The sequence below is a fragment of the Copadichromis virginalis genome, linkage group LG20 (genome assembly GCF_057382275.1).
Source record: "Copadichromis virginalis isolate Kocher_CV1m ecotype Utaka linkage group LG20, C_Virginalis_male_GT1.1, whole genome shotgun sequence".
Taxonomy (NCBI): Eukaryota; Metazoa; Chordata; class Actinopteri; order Cichliformes; family Cichlidae; genus Copadichromis; species Copadichromis virginalis.
In genome coordinates this window covers 6683547-6700820 of record NC_140637.1, presented here as the reverse complement: position 1 = coordinate 6700820, position 17274 = coordinate 6683547, and the positions used below count along the sequence as shown (strand labels likewise).

Genomic DNA, 17274 nt, shown 5'->3' with positions numbered 1-17274 from the left:
CCAAATCCCACTTTAACCCCTGACTATATTCATTTTCCTGTTTAGGTGTGCAGGCCAACTCACCAATCTACAATGTGGGCAGCAGCATATGTTTTTTTCTCTGTTTATGTTCAACATACCAGATGTAATCTAACAAGTACGTTCCATAATATGACATGAGGTTGTGTTTCCTCTGCATAAAAATAGATGGTAGATATGTGCTCGAAAGAGCTACTTTTAAACCTTAATGAACTTTTATCAGCGTATTTTTAACACAAATATCTGGAAATTAACTATCACATACCCAGGACATTCTGAGATTCAGACCCAGAACCTCTCTGATTTGTTATGGCGTAACGGTAAACTCTTTAACTTTGCTAAAACTATACTTTTGTTTGCATACAAGTTTGACCTGTAAACCTATTGGCTGACATGTGTTCAAGAATTTTAAGATGAACTTTCTCTCACCTTGAGGTCAATATCTCTGATCCATTTCATGACCCGATGCATGGTCCATACCAGAGGATCCACATTGTGGTGCTCGCACTGTACCCGGCGAGCCTGTAATGCCTGAAAACCATTTTAACAAGAACTTTTACAGATCTGATCTATTTTCACCTTTACTGTGAACATCCCAAAGTACAAAGGAGTGACAAAACTAAAAGACTGAAAATCTAGACCCTTCACCCCTACAGTTTGCATTTACTTATCCTTTTAGGTGGAAGGATCACTGCCAATCAATAAAAGGTAAACTCAAAAGTAAAATCAATGTCAAGCCCCAACACCTTACTATAACCCCTCATTGTTATTTGTTTTCCTTTAATTTGTCACCCATCAGTGTACTCACTGCCATTTCTCATTTACCTCCTTGTCAAAATGAAGCAACTGCAGCAGTTCGATGCCTAGCAGCAAGCTGACCTGATGGAACTTCTTGGTGATGTTTAAGTGACGTTCGAGGTCCCGACGTGTCAAAGAGTTCAGGACCCGCCCATCTATCAAGTGATTGTGAAAGGCCTGGGAGTACTGAGGCAAACCCACATCGCTTAACCAGGCTTTTGCCACCCAGTGGTGGTCCATATCCGCAGCCTTGGACAGCCTACAGACAGACAGCATGAAGAGTTCCTTTACCTAAGAAATCACATTTTTATCATCACGTGTGGGATTTAGCCACAAAGAGTTTGAATTGTACTGACCAGCTTACACCCCCATTAGGCTGAAGTTCCTAACAAGCACTGAATGGATTGTTGCTAAATTCATATTGTATGGTATAATAATAATAAGTTTGCCATCTCTTGATTTTTCTTCTGATTTCATCATCAGGTTAAAAACTACCATACTAAAATAAGACTGTGAACATGCTTCACCACATACCTGATAAACAGTAGCATGTTACTTTTGCTAATGTGGACACATTATGTAGCTTTAAGAACTACTGAGCTGAACTCAATTATTTTTATTCAATTCATATAGCACCAAATCACAACAGCAGTTGCCTCAAGGCACCTTATACTGTATGATAAAGACCCTACAATAAAAGAAAGAAAGCCTTAAAAATCAGATGACCCCCTATGAGCCAGAACTTTGCAACACTGGGAAGGAAAAACTCCCTTTTAATAGGGAAAAATCTCCAGCAGAAGTGGGCTCAGGAAGGTGCAGCCGTCTGCCATGACCGGTTGGGGGTGAGGAGAAAAGAAGAGAGCAGACTGAGGTAGGATAAAAAACACACTGTAGAAGAACACCAGAGATTAACTATGACTAATAATGCATTGGAGCCCATCTACATCAGCAGGGAGTGTGTGAAGAGGGTGCTCAGCTTCAAGTTCCTGTGTGTGCACATGGATGCAGACCTCCAGTGCTCCAGCTTGGAGGTTATGAAAAAGGCCCAGCAGCATCTCACTTACTGAGGAGCCTCAGGAGGACTACCCTAAAGAGGGAGCTGCTGCTAACTGTCTTCTACCGCTACTCCACTGAGAGTGCGCTGACATATTGCATCTCTGTGTGGGTCTCGAGCTGCACCATAGCACACAGGAAAGCACTACAAAGGGTCATTAACGTCACGAGAAAAATCACTGGCCGCCCTCTTCCCTCCCTGAAGGACCTCTGCAGCACATGCTGTCTCAAAAGGGCACACAAGATCTTGCGGCACTGCAATGCAAATACCTGACACCGGGCCTTGTGCAATACACAGTGCACACACTGTATATTTCATTCTGCATATATGTTACTATGTATATATTGTGATTGCTGCTTGCCTTTCATTTAGCACCAATGCAGGACAGTAGTCCAATTTTGTTGTACTATTGTAGAAAGTATAACTGTGCAATGACAATAAAATCATCTACTCAAACTGTAGCTATTATTTTAAAAAAGAAGCTGAAATTGTTCACAACTGCTGTTAACAAATCAGGTAGCTGTGCCATTATTATTGTTATTTATTCTATTATTCTATTTTACTCTTTTACTTTTGATTGTACTTTTTATCTTACAAAGCATGCTGAACAATTGTGTAATGCCACATAAATAAACTTGCCTTGGCTTTCATCAAAAATTGACTGATCAATCAATCAATCTAGTTGGATTAGATTATTGGATAATGATAACCACATGCAGCCCTAAATATCACATATGTAAAGGAACTCACTGCAGAAAGTTTTTGAAGGGATTATTTCTTTGCTATAAAGCAGTTTCACAGAGAATTCTTCAAACTTTGCACTTGAAGGCCAGAGTGAGGGGGGAAACTGACTCGAGAAAGACATGCTGCTGCTAAATTTTTCAAATGCAATTCTTCAGTGCTTTAGGGTTACTGAACTGAATATTTCAAAACCCAGACACCTTGATCTTAAACCTGCTACTTGGCTAAACTGCCATACAGTGTAACTATTGGTTAAAACAAATAAGCTTATACTTGCCACATATGTGTTTATGATTCACACAGGAACAATTTAGACAGTCTTCAGTTTAGCTGACCTGCATGCCTTTCATGCCCTTAGGAAGCTTTCAAGAGCTGTAACAGCCTTGGGACTCTTGCATTTGTTTAAACTTCATGTGTGGTAAAAAGCCAGAAACGAGATCCTTCATGCATTAGGTAAATGCATGTACAATAAATCACCGACAGGTGGCCCCCATACGCCATCAAGTAACAGGCAGTTTACAATAAGGACCACTATGGCCCTTCCTTACCCTCTGCCGTTCTCAACATCTCTGTAATCTTCAATGGCCAGGCGGAGTTTCCGACGATGCATCAAATTGCTGACACCTAGACCCAGCTCCAGGTCTTCATCCGTTAACCCCAGTAAAACCTGCAAAAAAAAAGCAAAGAAACAACACTTCACAGGAGGTTAAGCCATTCAGGCCGAGAGTGCTATAAAGTAAACAATATGGAAGCATGTAGAAACCTGCAGGTGTTGCCATACCTTGCCGCTTTTGACGTTTTCTGAGCAGGTGCGGATGTACATGGGCATCGCCATGACAACCTCCAGCCAGGCCTGCACGGTGCCTGCCCTCCACAGAGACATGGGCGTTGTCCTGGCCAGCTCCACCTGCTGCAGACGGTCGAGCTGGTCCTCTGACCCGTCTGACAGGCTGAGGCGAGTGGGGCTGGAGAGGCTATCCGAGTCTGGGTGGGTAGACAAATGGGTGATGCGGTTGTGGTTGTGCGTGAAAGCAGAGGTGAGCATTGTGAGCAATGAAAAATAAAATAAAAACAACAACAACAACGTTAATGTGCTGCAACAACAACAATATATACATATAGTTTCATATCAAATCAGCCCATTTAAGGGGAAGAGGGAACAAACAAGCTTTTAACGACATCCTAAGCTTTTGGCTGCATGACAGCAAGCCAAGCGTTTGCCAGTAATGCTGTAAACAAAGTTGCAACTTTTATAAACAAGCTCCTCACTTAAGAAGTCCATTAAACCAGCAGCTGTTTGAGCTGTTGAATTAACATGACTCATCTGTCTAAATTAGCCCGCAGCTAACAGCTCTGTGGAAATATTAAAACATGCAATTAGGAGATGCATGAGAAATGTCGATGCATTAAAAGCACGTCTCTCTCACAATGTTATAATCGACTGTGAGTAAATCCTGACACTTTGAGCGCTGCCTGAATAATTCCCCGCGGTGTTTCAATGTTACCACGCTAAACTGAGCCAAATATTTTGCCTTTTTTTAAAAAAAATTATTGTTAAATTTAAGTTCTCAGTATTTCACAAGTGGTGGAGTCACAAACGAAAAGAAATATTGGCCGAGAACATGTTTTGTTTCATTGTAAAAATGTGAAAGCCATTTAACTAACCCCCGACCAGCGGGTGGCAACCTGGTATCAGGTTTGGACTCAGATGTTGGTACAGCATCATGAAATGCTCATCAAGAACTTACTGCAGCACTTACTGTGTTTTTCTCCCTTTTTAAAATCTTGTGATACAAATGAAATACTTCAAAGTATCCTGTCTTATTCCATAGTTTCTGAAAACCTCAACATTACCCTCAGCACTCAGAATACAGCCATACTTACAGGCTTACCCAGTGAGTGAATGAATGAACTTCAACCAAAACTCCTGTGACCCTAATAAGCCTTGCACAGAAGCATCCACATGACAGCTCCATGGTAACATGACTGTTCTCCTTGATGGTCACTCCAATCATCACATCCATGGTTGCTTTTTTATGTTTGTTTGTTTGTTTTTAAAGGAAAAGAAAGTTCAAGATTCTTTTTACAAACTACACAAAAACGGGTTCTTTGTTCCCTCCACCTAAGTGTCACTTCTAGCAAATAACATGGAAACCCTACTTTTTGGCAGCCTTTACTATGCCCATTGTGTGTTTACTCAAAGGAGATTCACGACTGGATGGTTCGAGGGTCTGAGTAAACTGATTTTTATTAAATCCGCCTTCGGTAATTCATCTCAACCTGGATGCTTTCATGTGCTCTCCGAAGAGAGATGCATGAAGTGACCGTACACTTCTAAGTGCCCTTCTGAGAGCAATTCATATTAAGTTGAATAGATCTGCTCTTTTGGTCAAAGATGCATGCTGGTCTGCGTACAAGGTCTGTTTTTCCTTCCGAACAGAGTCCTAATAAAGGAAATATCAGTGAAAGCAGAGCTAGCTACGGTGTGGTATTTATGTAAAGAGTTTTGTGTCCTTTATGAGAGGAGGTAAGTTTTGTATGTTTTATAAAAACCACAGTGAATTGTTTGCTTTTCCTTTAACTACACTTTAGACGAGACACTGAGCCTTAAGTGTGCTCTTCGGTAGCTCGTTTAATAGACCTTATTGCTATAATATAGCAGCATTTCTGATACCATGACTGGGAAAAACAAATGGATTACAGCTGAATGGATGACATCACCCATGTCATCCATGAAAAGCGCTATACAAATGCAGGCCATTTACCCATGGTGGCTCTTCGCTGCTTCGAGGGAGGATAAATAGAGTAGATAAACTACAAGGCCCCTTTAAGTAACAGTTTGGCATTTTGATTAATAAGATTATTTGCTATCTTGAGAGGCAGATGAGGAAATCAATGCTCATGTCTGAATGATAAATATGGAGGTACATACAGTCTGTTTCCTGTCTTCCAGTTAATCAAGGAGTAGCTTCAGCTTGAATTCATTAAAAGAATATTAAAGAAGTCATTTAATGTTTGGTAAATATGCTTATGCTTTACTGTCGTGCATCAGACGAGAAGGCTTATAAATAAGCTTGTATAGTAAATCCATAAAGTCACAGCCAGTCTTCTTATAGTCCATGCAAAGCTATGATGAGCACCCCTGCTTGTAGATTTATGTTAAGCATTTTAGCAGTGAATTTCCCCCAAACTATACTTCAGCACAAAATTAAAAGCAGCCAGTGTTTCTGAGCCAGTGACGCTGAGTATGGAGCTTTACTGTTGGAGTATACAGGAAATAAAAGAAAAAAGCCCTCAAATGCATTTTAGTGTATCTGTTAGCACTCAACTGTTTCCAAATCCCTGTCATTAGAGCTAAATTCAACTTGAAGAAGTGCTTAACTCCAAAGGTGTTTTTTTTGTGATGTTAGGAATTAAAAGACATCTGCAAACACAGTTTGCAACCCAGCACGACTCATTTTTAAAGCCACAGGAACTGGTGCACCTCGGTCCCATTGAGTCTGACTGATCGCTTCTTGGGTCGCCTCACTGTGTCGACAGTCTGATGGAGGTCAGACAAGAGGGGTCAGTGTTAGAGGTCAGGAGTCATATCAGAGCAAAACATTATTGATGCCATGTGCTGACACATATGAGATCAGATTCAACAATATGACATGGCCACATCTCCTCTGCACCAATGTTTTGTTTTTCTCTAATTATTGATTCTAATATAATACAAGAGGAAAATTTCATTTTGGCTTAGTGAGGAGTTGAAATTGGAAAAGAGAGGAAAGGAGGCCATTGGGAAGCTTTTGGGATGCAGTCCTCTCACAGATGGGAGTTGCAGGGCTGAGGGAAACTAAGGCACATGTTAAAAATGGTAAGTCCCCTCCAGCATAACAGGACAAATCTGGATTAGAGCCATATCACAACAAATGAACACGCACACACACGAACATTAATGAAGGGAAAGAGAGGAGAGCCACGTGGAAATTAAGCATTACTTATTTTATTTTAAAATAATCTTATTTTTTCTCATTTAGTTCTTTAGAGCGTAACTTTGTTGCCATGCCTTTAAAAGTTTGCTACGATCCACTTCTAAACATCTCAGGGCTTCAGAATAGAAGTCCTCCACCGAGGCCTACATCTTTGACTTTAAATAAAACTCTTTAATAATAATAATAATATTCATTTCATTTCTGCAATGTTATCTCATTTACAAAAAGTAAAATATACGTGGGAAATTAAAAAAAAAACAAAAAAAACAAAAACAGAGCACGGATCAAAAGATAAAATTACATAATGTTTTTTTTCTCTTGATATGTTGTTTCCCCATCAGCAGAGGATCATAAAAATTAGCTGAATGAAACAAAAAAGATAAAATAGCATAGATTTTATACATTTAACTGACTGTTCAGTGAATTTTTTCAACATGAGACGTTGTTCCTGTACATACAATTTGATTCATAGTGACTCATCTCTGAATTATCTTACTGATTTACCTGCAAATTCAATAACTGTGAACTCAAATGTAAAGGACGATCTCCTTACTGGATACGTGGACACGCCACGGTAACCTGGCACTCTAGTGTCTCAGGCGAGGCCAACAAATACCCAGTGTTAGTTTAATATCAGGGAGAGAAAAGATTTCCTGGGGCGTGGCAGTGCAGACTCCGACTCGATCCAATGAAAGATCGGAAGTAACGTGATGTCTGTGGAAATTCTTTTGCTCGGATTAATGCCATTAACCTTTAGTCCAAAGTTAATTGCTTTATTTTTTCCTTTTCCCAGCTATGGCTTGAACTCTACATTGGAATTTTTGCTGAGGTCATGGGGTCATGGGAGAAGGTACGCCTTTGCTTGATTGGGATGCTTAAATCCTGATTTTTAACCTTCAATTGTAGTTCATGTAATTTCTGCACCTCTTAATTGAGGTTCTGCTCATCTCTTAAGTCGCCCTTAATTCCAGAGGTCTAGAAATATTTTGACTGTCAGTTGAACACCTGCAACGCAAGAATAATTGGTGTTTATGCTATGTATTTTGTGATGATAGCTTTCTTATTTTAACGTTTCCCAGAATAATCCTGCTCCCAGTATTCATACACCAATGAATAAAAGCAGCTTAGATCCTAAAAAACAAAGAGAGATAAAAAGGCACAAAGCCTTGCAAATAGTGTGGAATAATATTTAAAAATTCAAAGTGTAATGTTCAGTTTTCTTTCTTTGCTGACCTTTGATATTTCAAATGTAATTTCGCATAAAAAGCCCTGCAGGTGCAGATTAAAACGAAACTGTGCGCAGTTCAGGATGTTAAGATCTTAAGCATTCAGCTGAGCGCTCCTTGAACAGCAAAGGTTCAAGTTTACAAATCTTATCAATTAATTTGAAATGGGGGCAAAATCATGAATGAACATGAAATCAGTAACTAACCTCTCTTTTAAATTAAAAAGAAAAGCAAACAGTTTATCACCTCTTCGGAAACATAACCAGGGAGAGATTTTTCTTTGTAGTGGGGTAACCAGGCATGCATGATTTAGGGACCGGGGCTACGTGCATGCATGTCACACATGTACCTTCTATCTGAGGAGATAGAAAACACATTTCTCACATTTCCTGTTTGGCTTCAAAATGCAGGGGAACAAACTGTTCTGCATAGAAAGTTAATTCCTCTCATAGCAGCTTCTTTGAAGTCTCTCTAAGTAAACATCAAGGATTGCCTCTGCACAGACTTTTTTTTTTTTTTTTTCAGCGGTTGAGGGATATGCACCCGACAACCGACCCAGCGGTGAATTTCAGGAGTCTGCATGCCGCCTACAGGAAACTGTTCTCATCATGGCAGTGTGGAAGAAGGGGATGGACCAGGCAGGACAATAAACAGGGAGGAGATAAAGTTAAGAGGCAGTGGGAGGGAGGGAGGAGGGACGGCGGGGAGTACGTGTCAAAAATAACAAAAAGGCATTCAGGACAAGGAGACATTTACACGCACAGAGTGCACATCAACTGTTATTTACAAGTACAGCAGTCCTTCAAGTTTCCAGTTGAGTGAAAACAATAAAAAAAAAAAAAAAGTAAAAATGTAGAGAACAATTCAAAGATCAGATAACACAGCTGTTTTGGAGGGCAGATACAACATGACATGTCCACACTGCTGCTGTATTACACTCTCCACGCTATTTACAGGGCTGTACATATACATACATACATACATACAGGTGCAATTTGCTCTTTAGGTTTACACTTCAGCGAAGCAAGACGCGCCTCCGGCTCCTGACATGGCCGTTGACCATGGGTGGCACAAGCACGCGCACACTCTCGCTCCCATACAAACCGAAGCATGCGTGCATGTGAGACTACATAAAAGGTACACACATTATTTTATCTGTACACGCTTTCGTCACACACACACACGCACACAGACGCGCACGCAAACACGCACATTCTCTCACGCATGCGCTCGGGCAATACAACGTTGTCCTCTGATAACTGCCAAAAAAAGGCTCTCCAGGTGGTTCACTCGGACGTGTGTGCTTTACCAGTCTGCATCCTCCTCTATGTAATAATCAGGTGTTGAAGTACCATCAAACAAACCGGGGTCGAGGGACTTGCGTTGCTTTCCTCGGGCGAAGACGCGCGACAGAGACCCCAGCCCCATCTTTTCTTTCTTCTTCTTACGCTTCGCCTCCTCCAGATCTTCTAGGGACTGAAAGAAGAAAGAGAAGGAGAGAGAGAGGGAGCGAGAAGGAGGAGATGAAGAGATGGGAGAAAGATGAGAGACCAGAGAAGTCGGTGAAGTAAGGGTGCAGAGTGAGCGATAAAGACCACAAGATAAAGATCACAACACACAGTGACACTTGACATGGTGCCAAGGCATGCACTTATTCAAACAACCACAGCTGGTTTTCACATACATTCAAGTCACTGCTGCGAGTGAGTGCACAACAGACTGCGTGGTGGGGGGGGGGAGGACGACATGGATTCAGCCAGAACGATGGTGGAAGGAAACAACAGCAGCCGGGCAGCAAAGGGCAAGTCAACAGTTACTACAGTGTGGCGACTACTTGGGAGGGTGCGGTGGTGGGCAGCTCTTACATTGCAGAGGGAGTGAGTCCGATGGCGCGGCGAGTTGATGTCGCTGGGTGTGGACGACCGGTCTCCCTCCAGCGCAGAGGCGTCGGAGATGATGGAGGGCTGGCGCGAGTGGCACGGGCTCACCCGCACGGCAGCCACTAAACGGGGCGAGAGGGAAAAGAGAAGAGGCTTGTTTCTTTCTTGGGTGTTTGGGTGTACCAGAAGTAGAGAACAGGGACAAAAAAAAAATCTGTTTTCTTTAAAATAACGCCACGATGCCTTTAAATAAAAATGTCTTTTTGAAAAAGAAAAAAGAAAAAAAAAAGTCTGTAACCAAAAAGCCTGAAATTATTTGCAATCAGCTGCAGTTGCTAAGCAACAGTGAAAACAGCTTCACAGAGGTTTGAGAAAGTGTGTGTGCGTGCAGCGGTGAGACTGATACATACAGTGCAACCAATTGCATAGCAATTTAGGGTTCGTGACTGTTCACACATTTTTCCTGTTTTTCTTTTTTTATTTGGGGGGAGGGGAATGTTTGCTTCTGTCCCCAATTAGTCAGCAACCTATGTGAACCCTATAACTGCCCTTTAAAAGCAACCTCTGAAAGGACTGAGATGGACTCCAACTCTGGTGGCTATGAGGCTAATTTGTCCAGAGCTTTCTATTTTAGGGTAGCAGGAGGTGACACTGCTACACTTCCCTTCTTTTTATTGCTTTTTTCTTGCTTTTAAATTTAGCAGAGCCTCTCAAACTGATGGCTCACGTTTCTTCTACAACTCCCATAATGATAGAACTTCTGTATTACAACCCCCCCCCCCCCCCAAAAAACTTGCCTATTCTTTGTTACATGCTATTTGGCCTACATATTTTGCTTAGATAACACATATCATTGCAATCCTTCGTGCAGACATCTGCACTGAAACACATGAGGATGAGCACTGAGTGCCAGCTGAATTTACCAGACCATCTTGTTTTGCAGAAGGGTTTTCGGCACTGTGCTGGCCGCTTTGCTAAAAACACACCACTGTTTTCTAGCGGTGACACAATTCAAAGTGAGTGAGCCAAATAAGAAAAGACATTTGCTTTGAATTTTTAAAAATGTGGTTCTGCAATGCGTCTCAGCCATGAACGTCTCCGCACAGAGCGGGAGCTGTGACAGGAGAGGCTGTTTCTTCTCTATCTCGTGAGGTGTGTGTAACTCAAATCAAAAGGATACTGCGGAAAATGTTGTGAGGGAGCTGAAAAGTAGAAAAGGAGGCCAAGAAAAATTAGGTACGAACAAGAAATGAAAAATGTAAATGAAATTTAAAAACGGGGCCAAGTTACTGTTTGAATTCCATAAAACTAAAGCAAACCTCAAACAAATAGGTTCTTAACACACAGCTGATCCTCAGCTGCCATAGCTGTCAAGTGCAGAGAAAACATTTGTGTGCAGCAAAGACACATAGAAGCTGTAAAGCCCCCCCAAAAACAAGAAATCTGCACTTGAAATCATACAGAAAGCGCATGACACGTCACAACTGGAACGTCGTCGTCGGGCAACAATGTGGTCATACTAAGCAGATGGTAGGAGTGAATGTGTGTGAAGCAGGTTCACATGAGCATGCAAAGGGTAAATGATGGTCAAACCGCCTCATGTCAGTCAGCTCATGTGCAGGATGAAGGTGTTATTGGTGCTCCTTGCTGGCTTACCTTGCCTGTCAGCGGGATGCCCCGTGTGGACATAGAGGGTCTGCTGACTCTGTCGGATGGCAGCAGTCAGAGGGAGATCGGCCTGCATCACCCACTCCTGGTTGTTTCCATTGACAACCGCCTCCGTGGGCATGGCCAGCGAGTGGCGCTTGGGCACATCCTTGGTCAGGGTGGCTAGCGACTGTTTCGCCTTGAGGAGGCAGACGGAAAGAAGTCATCAGTCAGAGAGCACAGTGAGCCACAATCAAAATTCTTCACTTCAGCAAACTCACTTTTGAGTGGGCTGGTAAATCTCTATTTTTTTCCCCATGTGTGTGTGTGTACATATACATGTTGTGCTCAGATTTCTATTACAAGTCTCTAAGCGCATGCAGATATGCGAGTTCTCCCCTGGGCTCGTTACGTGGCGCTTGTCTCATTAAAAATGCAGTTATATTCTTGTTCTCCTTTTGTTTGTGAAATCTTTCGCTACCACTCCTGAGAGCTCTGACAGAATATCTGGATGAGGTGCTGGTTGTTTGTATCCACGGCGGTGTAAGCTGGGGGTGTTGTTGGGGTGCAAAAAAAGAAAATAAAAAATGGAGACATTGAAAACAATTAAGCTTTTCTATAACTTTAATGAACATATTTGCTCTGTCGCTGCTTTTCTGCAGGAGTAACAATGAGCTGTACTGGAGCCTTGGACATTGTGTTTGTGCATGTTTATTTTGTGTCAATAAAACCTTTTTCTTTGTGTTCATGTTTTCTGATTATGCTTGACATGTTTTTTTTATTGCTTATTGTGCGAATCGTATCATCATGCCAAGCGGCGGCGGGCTGCAAATCACCAGCACAATCAACTCCACTGCAATCATCTCCGTCTACCAGCAGTCAAACGGTTATCAATCACAGTCTCTGTCATGCAAAACAGAATACAATCCCAAACCTTCAATGTAATCATTAGTTGTCAGACTACTGATGTTTTTGTTGCCTCCCCCAAGCATTTCAACGTTCAATTAGACCTGAAACACATTCCGATCGATTACAGTGGAAATCTGTGGGACCACCGATGTTAGGATTACTGGGATCAGTCAGGGTGGGCTGAGGGTTAGTTTAAAAAACAACAACAACTAAAAACACTAAATGAAAAACGTGCATCTGAGGAGCAGGAAGAGGCTTTCCAAAGCAACAAACAGGTCACAAATAGGAGAAAACTCCACAGGGGGCAGGAGTGGAAAGATTTAAATCTTGGGGCCTGTCTTACCGCCATGACCCTAGGAGAGTAGTCCCTGTCCACAAGGCGCTCAAACACCCGGAACTCCATTCTCTGATTGACACAGTTACTCATCTGGTGGGGGGGTTGGAGACATGAATGATGGCTATGCTGTACATTCAAAAGGCTTTCCGTGTTTCGATTAGATGCAGTTTAGGCAAAACAGTGCAGAGTGACCAAAGAGATGTACTGTATATCCCTGAACCAGGACTCAAACTATTTGTGCAATATCTTTGTTTCTTTGACTAGTCAGTCGACATTGTTATCTTAGAAGGAAAAAAAGGAACTCTAACATTAGAAATGTTCCTAAATATCTGATTCCAGAAAATGGAGCCTATAAAAAGCCAGTAATGCAGTGCTGACTCACTACCTGCCTGTCAAGTTCCCTCATTTGCCTTTCTCTCTCACCATGGCAAGTTCAGCCTCCAGCTCCTTGATGCGGTTCTCCTTGAGATCAAGCTGGGACCGCAGCATCCCCGTGTGCTCCGTGGCTTCCTTGGTCTGCCGCCGCAGGTCCCACTTTTCTCTCTCTAGGAGGTCTTTCTCTTTGGCCAGCGCCTTTACTGCATCCTCGCTCTCCTAGTAGACACACAGATCCTGATGGATTGGTTCACACATCAAGCACGACTAAACAGAACGATTCAAACAGAAAGGCAGTGGCTCTTTCTGTGCTGCCTTGTTAGGGCTTTCAATATTTCATTTGATTTTTTTTTTACCCTGAGATGACAGGAATAAAAAAAGTGCTTCTAGATGTTGGGCTTACTATGACATATTCTTGTGGCACCACATACGCACCAACATCTAAATCTAAATACCACAAAAACATTTTTTTTAAACTGTAAACATCCTTTTTTGTAACCAACCGTCTTTTTAATTAAGCAGATTAGAGCATGCACTACAAAAAAACCAAACAAACAAGAAAAAGTGGGTCTGTATGGATGCGTGTGCCTCTATACTGTTAGAAAACGGGTGCCGTACTTTTCTGTGCTGCTCATAGTTGCGTATGAAGTCACGGAGCTGCTCCTCTCGGCTCTCCAATGTGGCATAAAGCTGCTGCATCTGATTCACCAGGTCTGCCTTCTCTGCTTTCAGACGCTTACGGTCCGACTTCATGGCTGGAAGACAGAGTTTGTGGAGGGTCAAATAACTTGAAGATTTACATACTTCTATTTAGTCATAATCTACAGTGTAGATGACTGCACTTCAGTGACAAACAATAGAGTTCAGAGGATTATTACCGTTTTATCTACAGTAAGTTATAAGTGGCTTTATGTCCATGTTCGTGGACCTCCCCCATCCTACCAACGTGCATGTGGTGAAAACTGGAGGTGATCAAGAGCAGACAACATGATAAAGTAGGAGCTGGGGTAAATGTGGGTTGCAAAGAGGCTTCCAGATGTGTAGCAAATATAGACAGGCTAAAGCTGTTTAGCATCCGATAATGAGCCTATTATCTGAACTTTCAGCTGATATGGGTGGTGCTGGGATTGCAGACAAGCTTGACTTGAAAGACTTTAAGGTCTAATGCTGTTCTTAATGTTTTGACACAGCCATGAAGAATGTTGCACATTAAGAGGTGGTCTTCATTAAGGAGTCTTCTTTAATCTAACTAACAAATCTTTTCCTGATTTGTTAGTTTGTTCCTGAAGCAAATAACAATAAAAACACCTGCTGTTGCCGCTGACTATACGTTGATAGAGAGGTGGATCAAGCATGAACCCTTATGTCAGTCTGCACTCTGTTGCTGGGTTTGTTAGAGACCGAGTCCCTTTTTTTTCCTCTCCCCCCGTCTCTCTCTGCCACACACTCTTTCTAATCCTCTGGCAGCTCACCCACGCATCATGATAAAGAATATGGTTCACAGGGGTTATTCAGAGAAGCTCTAATTTTCTCAAAGACAAACATTTTTTGCTCTTCTGCATCTGCCTGTTCTCCTGCTTCCTCTTGATCTTTTTTTACCTCCTCGTGCAAGATTGTTTTTCAGAGGTGTTTAAAGTCGAGGTTCCCTCCAGCTATCATTTGAAACTGACAATACATCATTTATTTATATATTATTTATTCATATTGCATCTTTCTACTTTTGTCTTCTTCACATCAAACTGCTTTTCCTAAAAGCACAGTACTTCTCATCACGTGTTCATCTGCCTTTTTCTGCCCTCTTTTTTTCTCCCCTTCAGAACCAGCTGTGTGTCAGTAATGAACTTATATCACGGCTTGGTTAACTGCGTGACAGTCACAAGTTGTGTCTGGCGAACATGCTTGGGCAAGCGGAAATGAAGGACAGATTCAACCTCTGTTTTTTTTTTTTTTTCAACCGCCCTCATCATCCTTTCATATCTCTCCCTTTCACTTGTTCTTACCAGAGGAATCCCCAAGCCAAAGGGATACGCAGACCACATTAGCTGGCGAATGAAGACAAAAAACATCCTTCACTGACCAAGAGAAACAGGAAACCTTCCAGCACCTGCCTCAGGAAGTGAAATCAAAGCCGTCTTTGAGATGAGCCAAAAACACTTCTGCTGCCTCACATCCTGCACCTGTGATCGTTTGGCAACAGCGACCCTCCTGGTGCTGGATGCAAGAAAGCACTCACTGTGACTCTTTGAACGGGTTCATTCACACTTGCAAATCATATTAGCACTGTTAGTTACTGCTTCTGACCTACCTATGAACATTTTGAACATACAATTGTGCTCCGGGGGCTCAGACTGTTACGTTACACGCACGAATGTAGGAGAGATGGGGAAGCACTCCTGCTGACAGACATATTAATGACTAACATACTCTGTTGCTCAGTTCAAGCCTCCAAGAATTATTACCAGTTGAAACAACCAGAGAACCACCTGGGAACCATACAGAATTGAAGCTAATGTGTGTGGAGGTGGAGGAGGAGGATGACACGGGAAGGAAGCAGTTTAAGAGACTTTTCATAAAGAAATGATACACATCTGTGCAAGCATCTGTCTTATTCGCTGACTGCTGCGAATGTACTTGAATAGCAGATAATTTGAATCCAATATCACTCAGGAAAAATTAATTCATGGGTTTGAGTTAAAAGTTCAACTTTTACATTGATTTCCCAATACCTTAGTATGCCTACTGTCCATCTACTTGATTTGCAAGGACATGCTAAACCTGCTAACGCATGTTATTCCAGCCCATTTTGCATTCTCAGTCTTCAAGGGCCCCCCATAAATGTTCAGCTGGGTTATGGTTAGGTATCTGTGGACAGAAAGCCAACACTCCCTGGATTTCTCTGGTGATCAAGTAGTCCTTTCAAGGCTTTGAAATGTGTGGTCATTATCCTGCAGTAGTATGAACCCCTGCACACAAAAAGTGCAAGTCAGAGAGCATGTCTCTGAACCTGTCAAAGTGCAGTAGATTCAGTACAGGTGTCTGACTCCAGAGTAACAAAACATTCCCAGACTAAAATATACCCAGCAGTACCTTACATTGTTAGTCTGATGCATTGCATTATCTTCCCTCTTGTGTTTTGCTGCTTTCCTGGGGAAGTGGTTTAGATGCTGCTACAGGCCCACTATGAACACTACTACACAGCCTTCTTTTAGCAATTCAAACCTAAACCTTCAGTCTAGCTATGCTCTTAACACCGACAAAGCTACTTGTTGCCAAGAATAACATTTATTTTTTTTTGTATTTAAAAAGGCACCTAAATCCTTCGCACTGAAGAAAGATTTTTTTCTTTGGCCCACACTGCATTTTACAAATGTTTAGCACTTGCTTTGCAAATTGTTTGCCTAAAATCAAAAGAAATGTTTGCCTTTGTGAGAAAACTGTATTTGTGCAAAAAGAAATGTCAGCCTGTATAAGCAGAAAAGAAGCGAATCAGGACATCTGCAAAACATTCCCCTTAAAAAGTCCAACCCAATGTGGAAAATCACAAACACCTGATTACAACATCCCTTTCTACATAATATATATATTTTTAAAACTCACGGCACAAAGGCTCTTCTGATACCCGAGTCCTTGCAATTTCAAGTAGTTCAATGTGAACATCTATTACTAGAGTGTGCTAAAAGCTTTTGTCTGCCGGGCTCCTCTATGATGCTACTGAGAGACGTAATGAGTGAGCCAAGTCACTGGTTGCTAGACAGAAACACTGGACTCCTCAGGGAGCTTGTGCCAGTATTAAAAATAGCTAAGAGCAGGTTATTAACCTTATTAGGAGTGCAACCCGTTTTTTAGGATGAAAACATTTGGGGTCTGTTTCTAGCATGTTGACAACAATTCATTCAAATTATCATAATGAGCACTGACTGGCTGTGTAATACATACCCCCCTCCCCCTCCCCCCTCATTCGGAAGAACGGAATATTTTGACATTTTCCAAACTATGTATATTTGCTTTCTTGTGGATAGTTAAATAGGAAAAAAATGGATACTTCTTTCACCTGCAAGATTTAAAAAGTAGCCTCTTTGCTTAGCGCTGTGACAAGATAAAGTGGCATTTGTTGGAACAATCACACAACATATAACAAGTTAATGGGTGAGCTTTATGAATCTTGGGAGGCATAGTTTGAACCTCTTGGTGAAGCCAGGTGAGCTGTTTGTAATTCAAAGCTATATGAATATTACACATTAAGGACGAATATTTTCTTGTTAATTCTAGAGGCAGCAAGACTTTATCACCCTTGATTATAAAAGAGGGGGAA

The 17274-nt window shown here is 41.8% G+C and overlaps 1 protein-coding gene across 3 annotated transcripts in view; it reads right to left on the bottom strand.

Moving 5' to 3' along the window:
- Positions 1 to 17274, bottom strand: part of kazna (kazrin, periplakin interacting protein a) — a 200095-nt gene that overhangs the window by 3208 nt on the left and 179613 nt on the right. For 2 of the 3 annotated variants that reach the window (XM_085442894.1, XM_085442895.1), the window contains 10 exons: positions 13581 to 13717; positions 13011 to 13181; positions 12594 to 12677; positions 11351 to 11540; positions 9680 to 9816; positions 9167 to 9290; positions 3393 to 3595; positions 3160 to 3278; positions 844 to 1075; positions 448 to 549 (listed from right to left, as the gene is read on the bottom strand). In XM_085442894.1, the coding sequence (XP_085299020.1) occupies positions 448 to 549; positions 844 to 1075; positions 3160 to 3278; positions 3393 to 3595; positions 9167 to 9290; positions 9680 to 9816; positions 11351 to 11540; positions 12594 to 12677; positions 13011 to 13181; positions 13581 to 13717 (1499 nt within the window). Of the gene's footprint in view, positions 1 to 447; positions 550 to 843; positions 1076 to 3159; positions 3279 to 3392; positions 3596 to 9166; positions 9291 to 9679; positions 9817 to 11350; positions 11541 to 12593; positions 12678 to 13010; positions 13182 to 13580; positions 13718 to 17274 lie in introns of those variants that run through there. The other variant, XM_085442896.1, reaches the window with a different exon arrangement.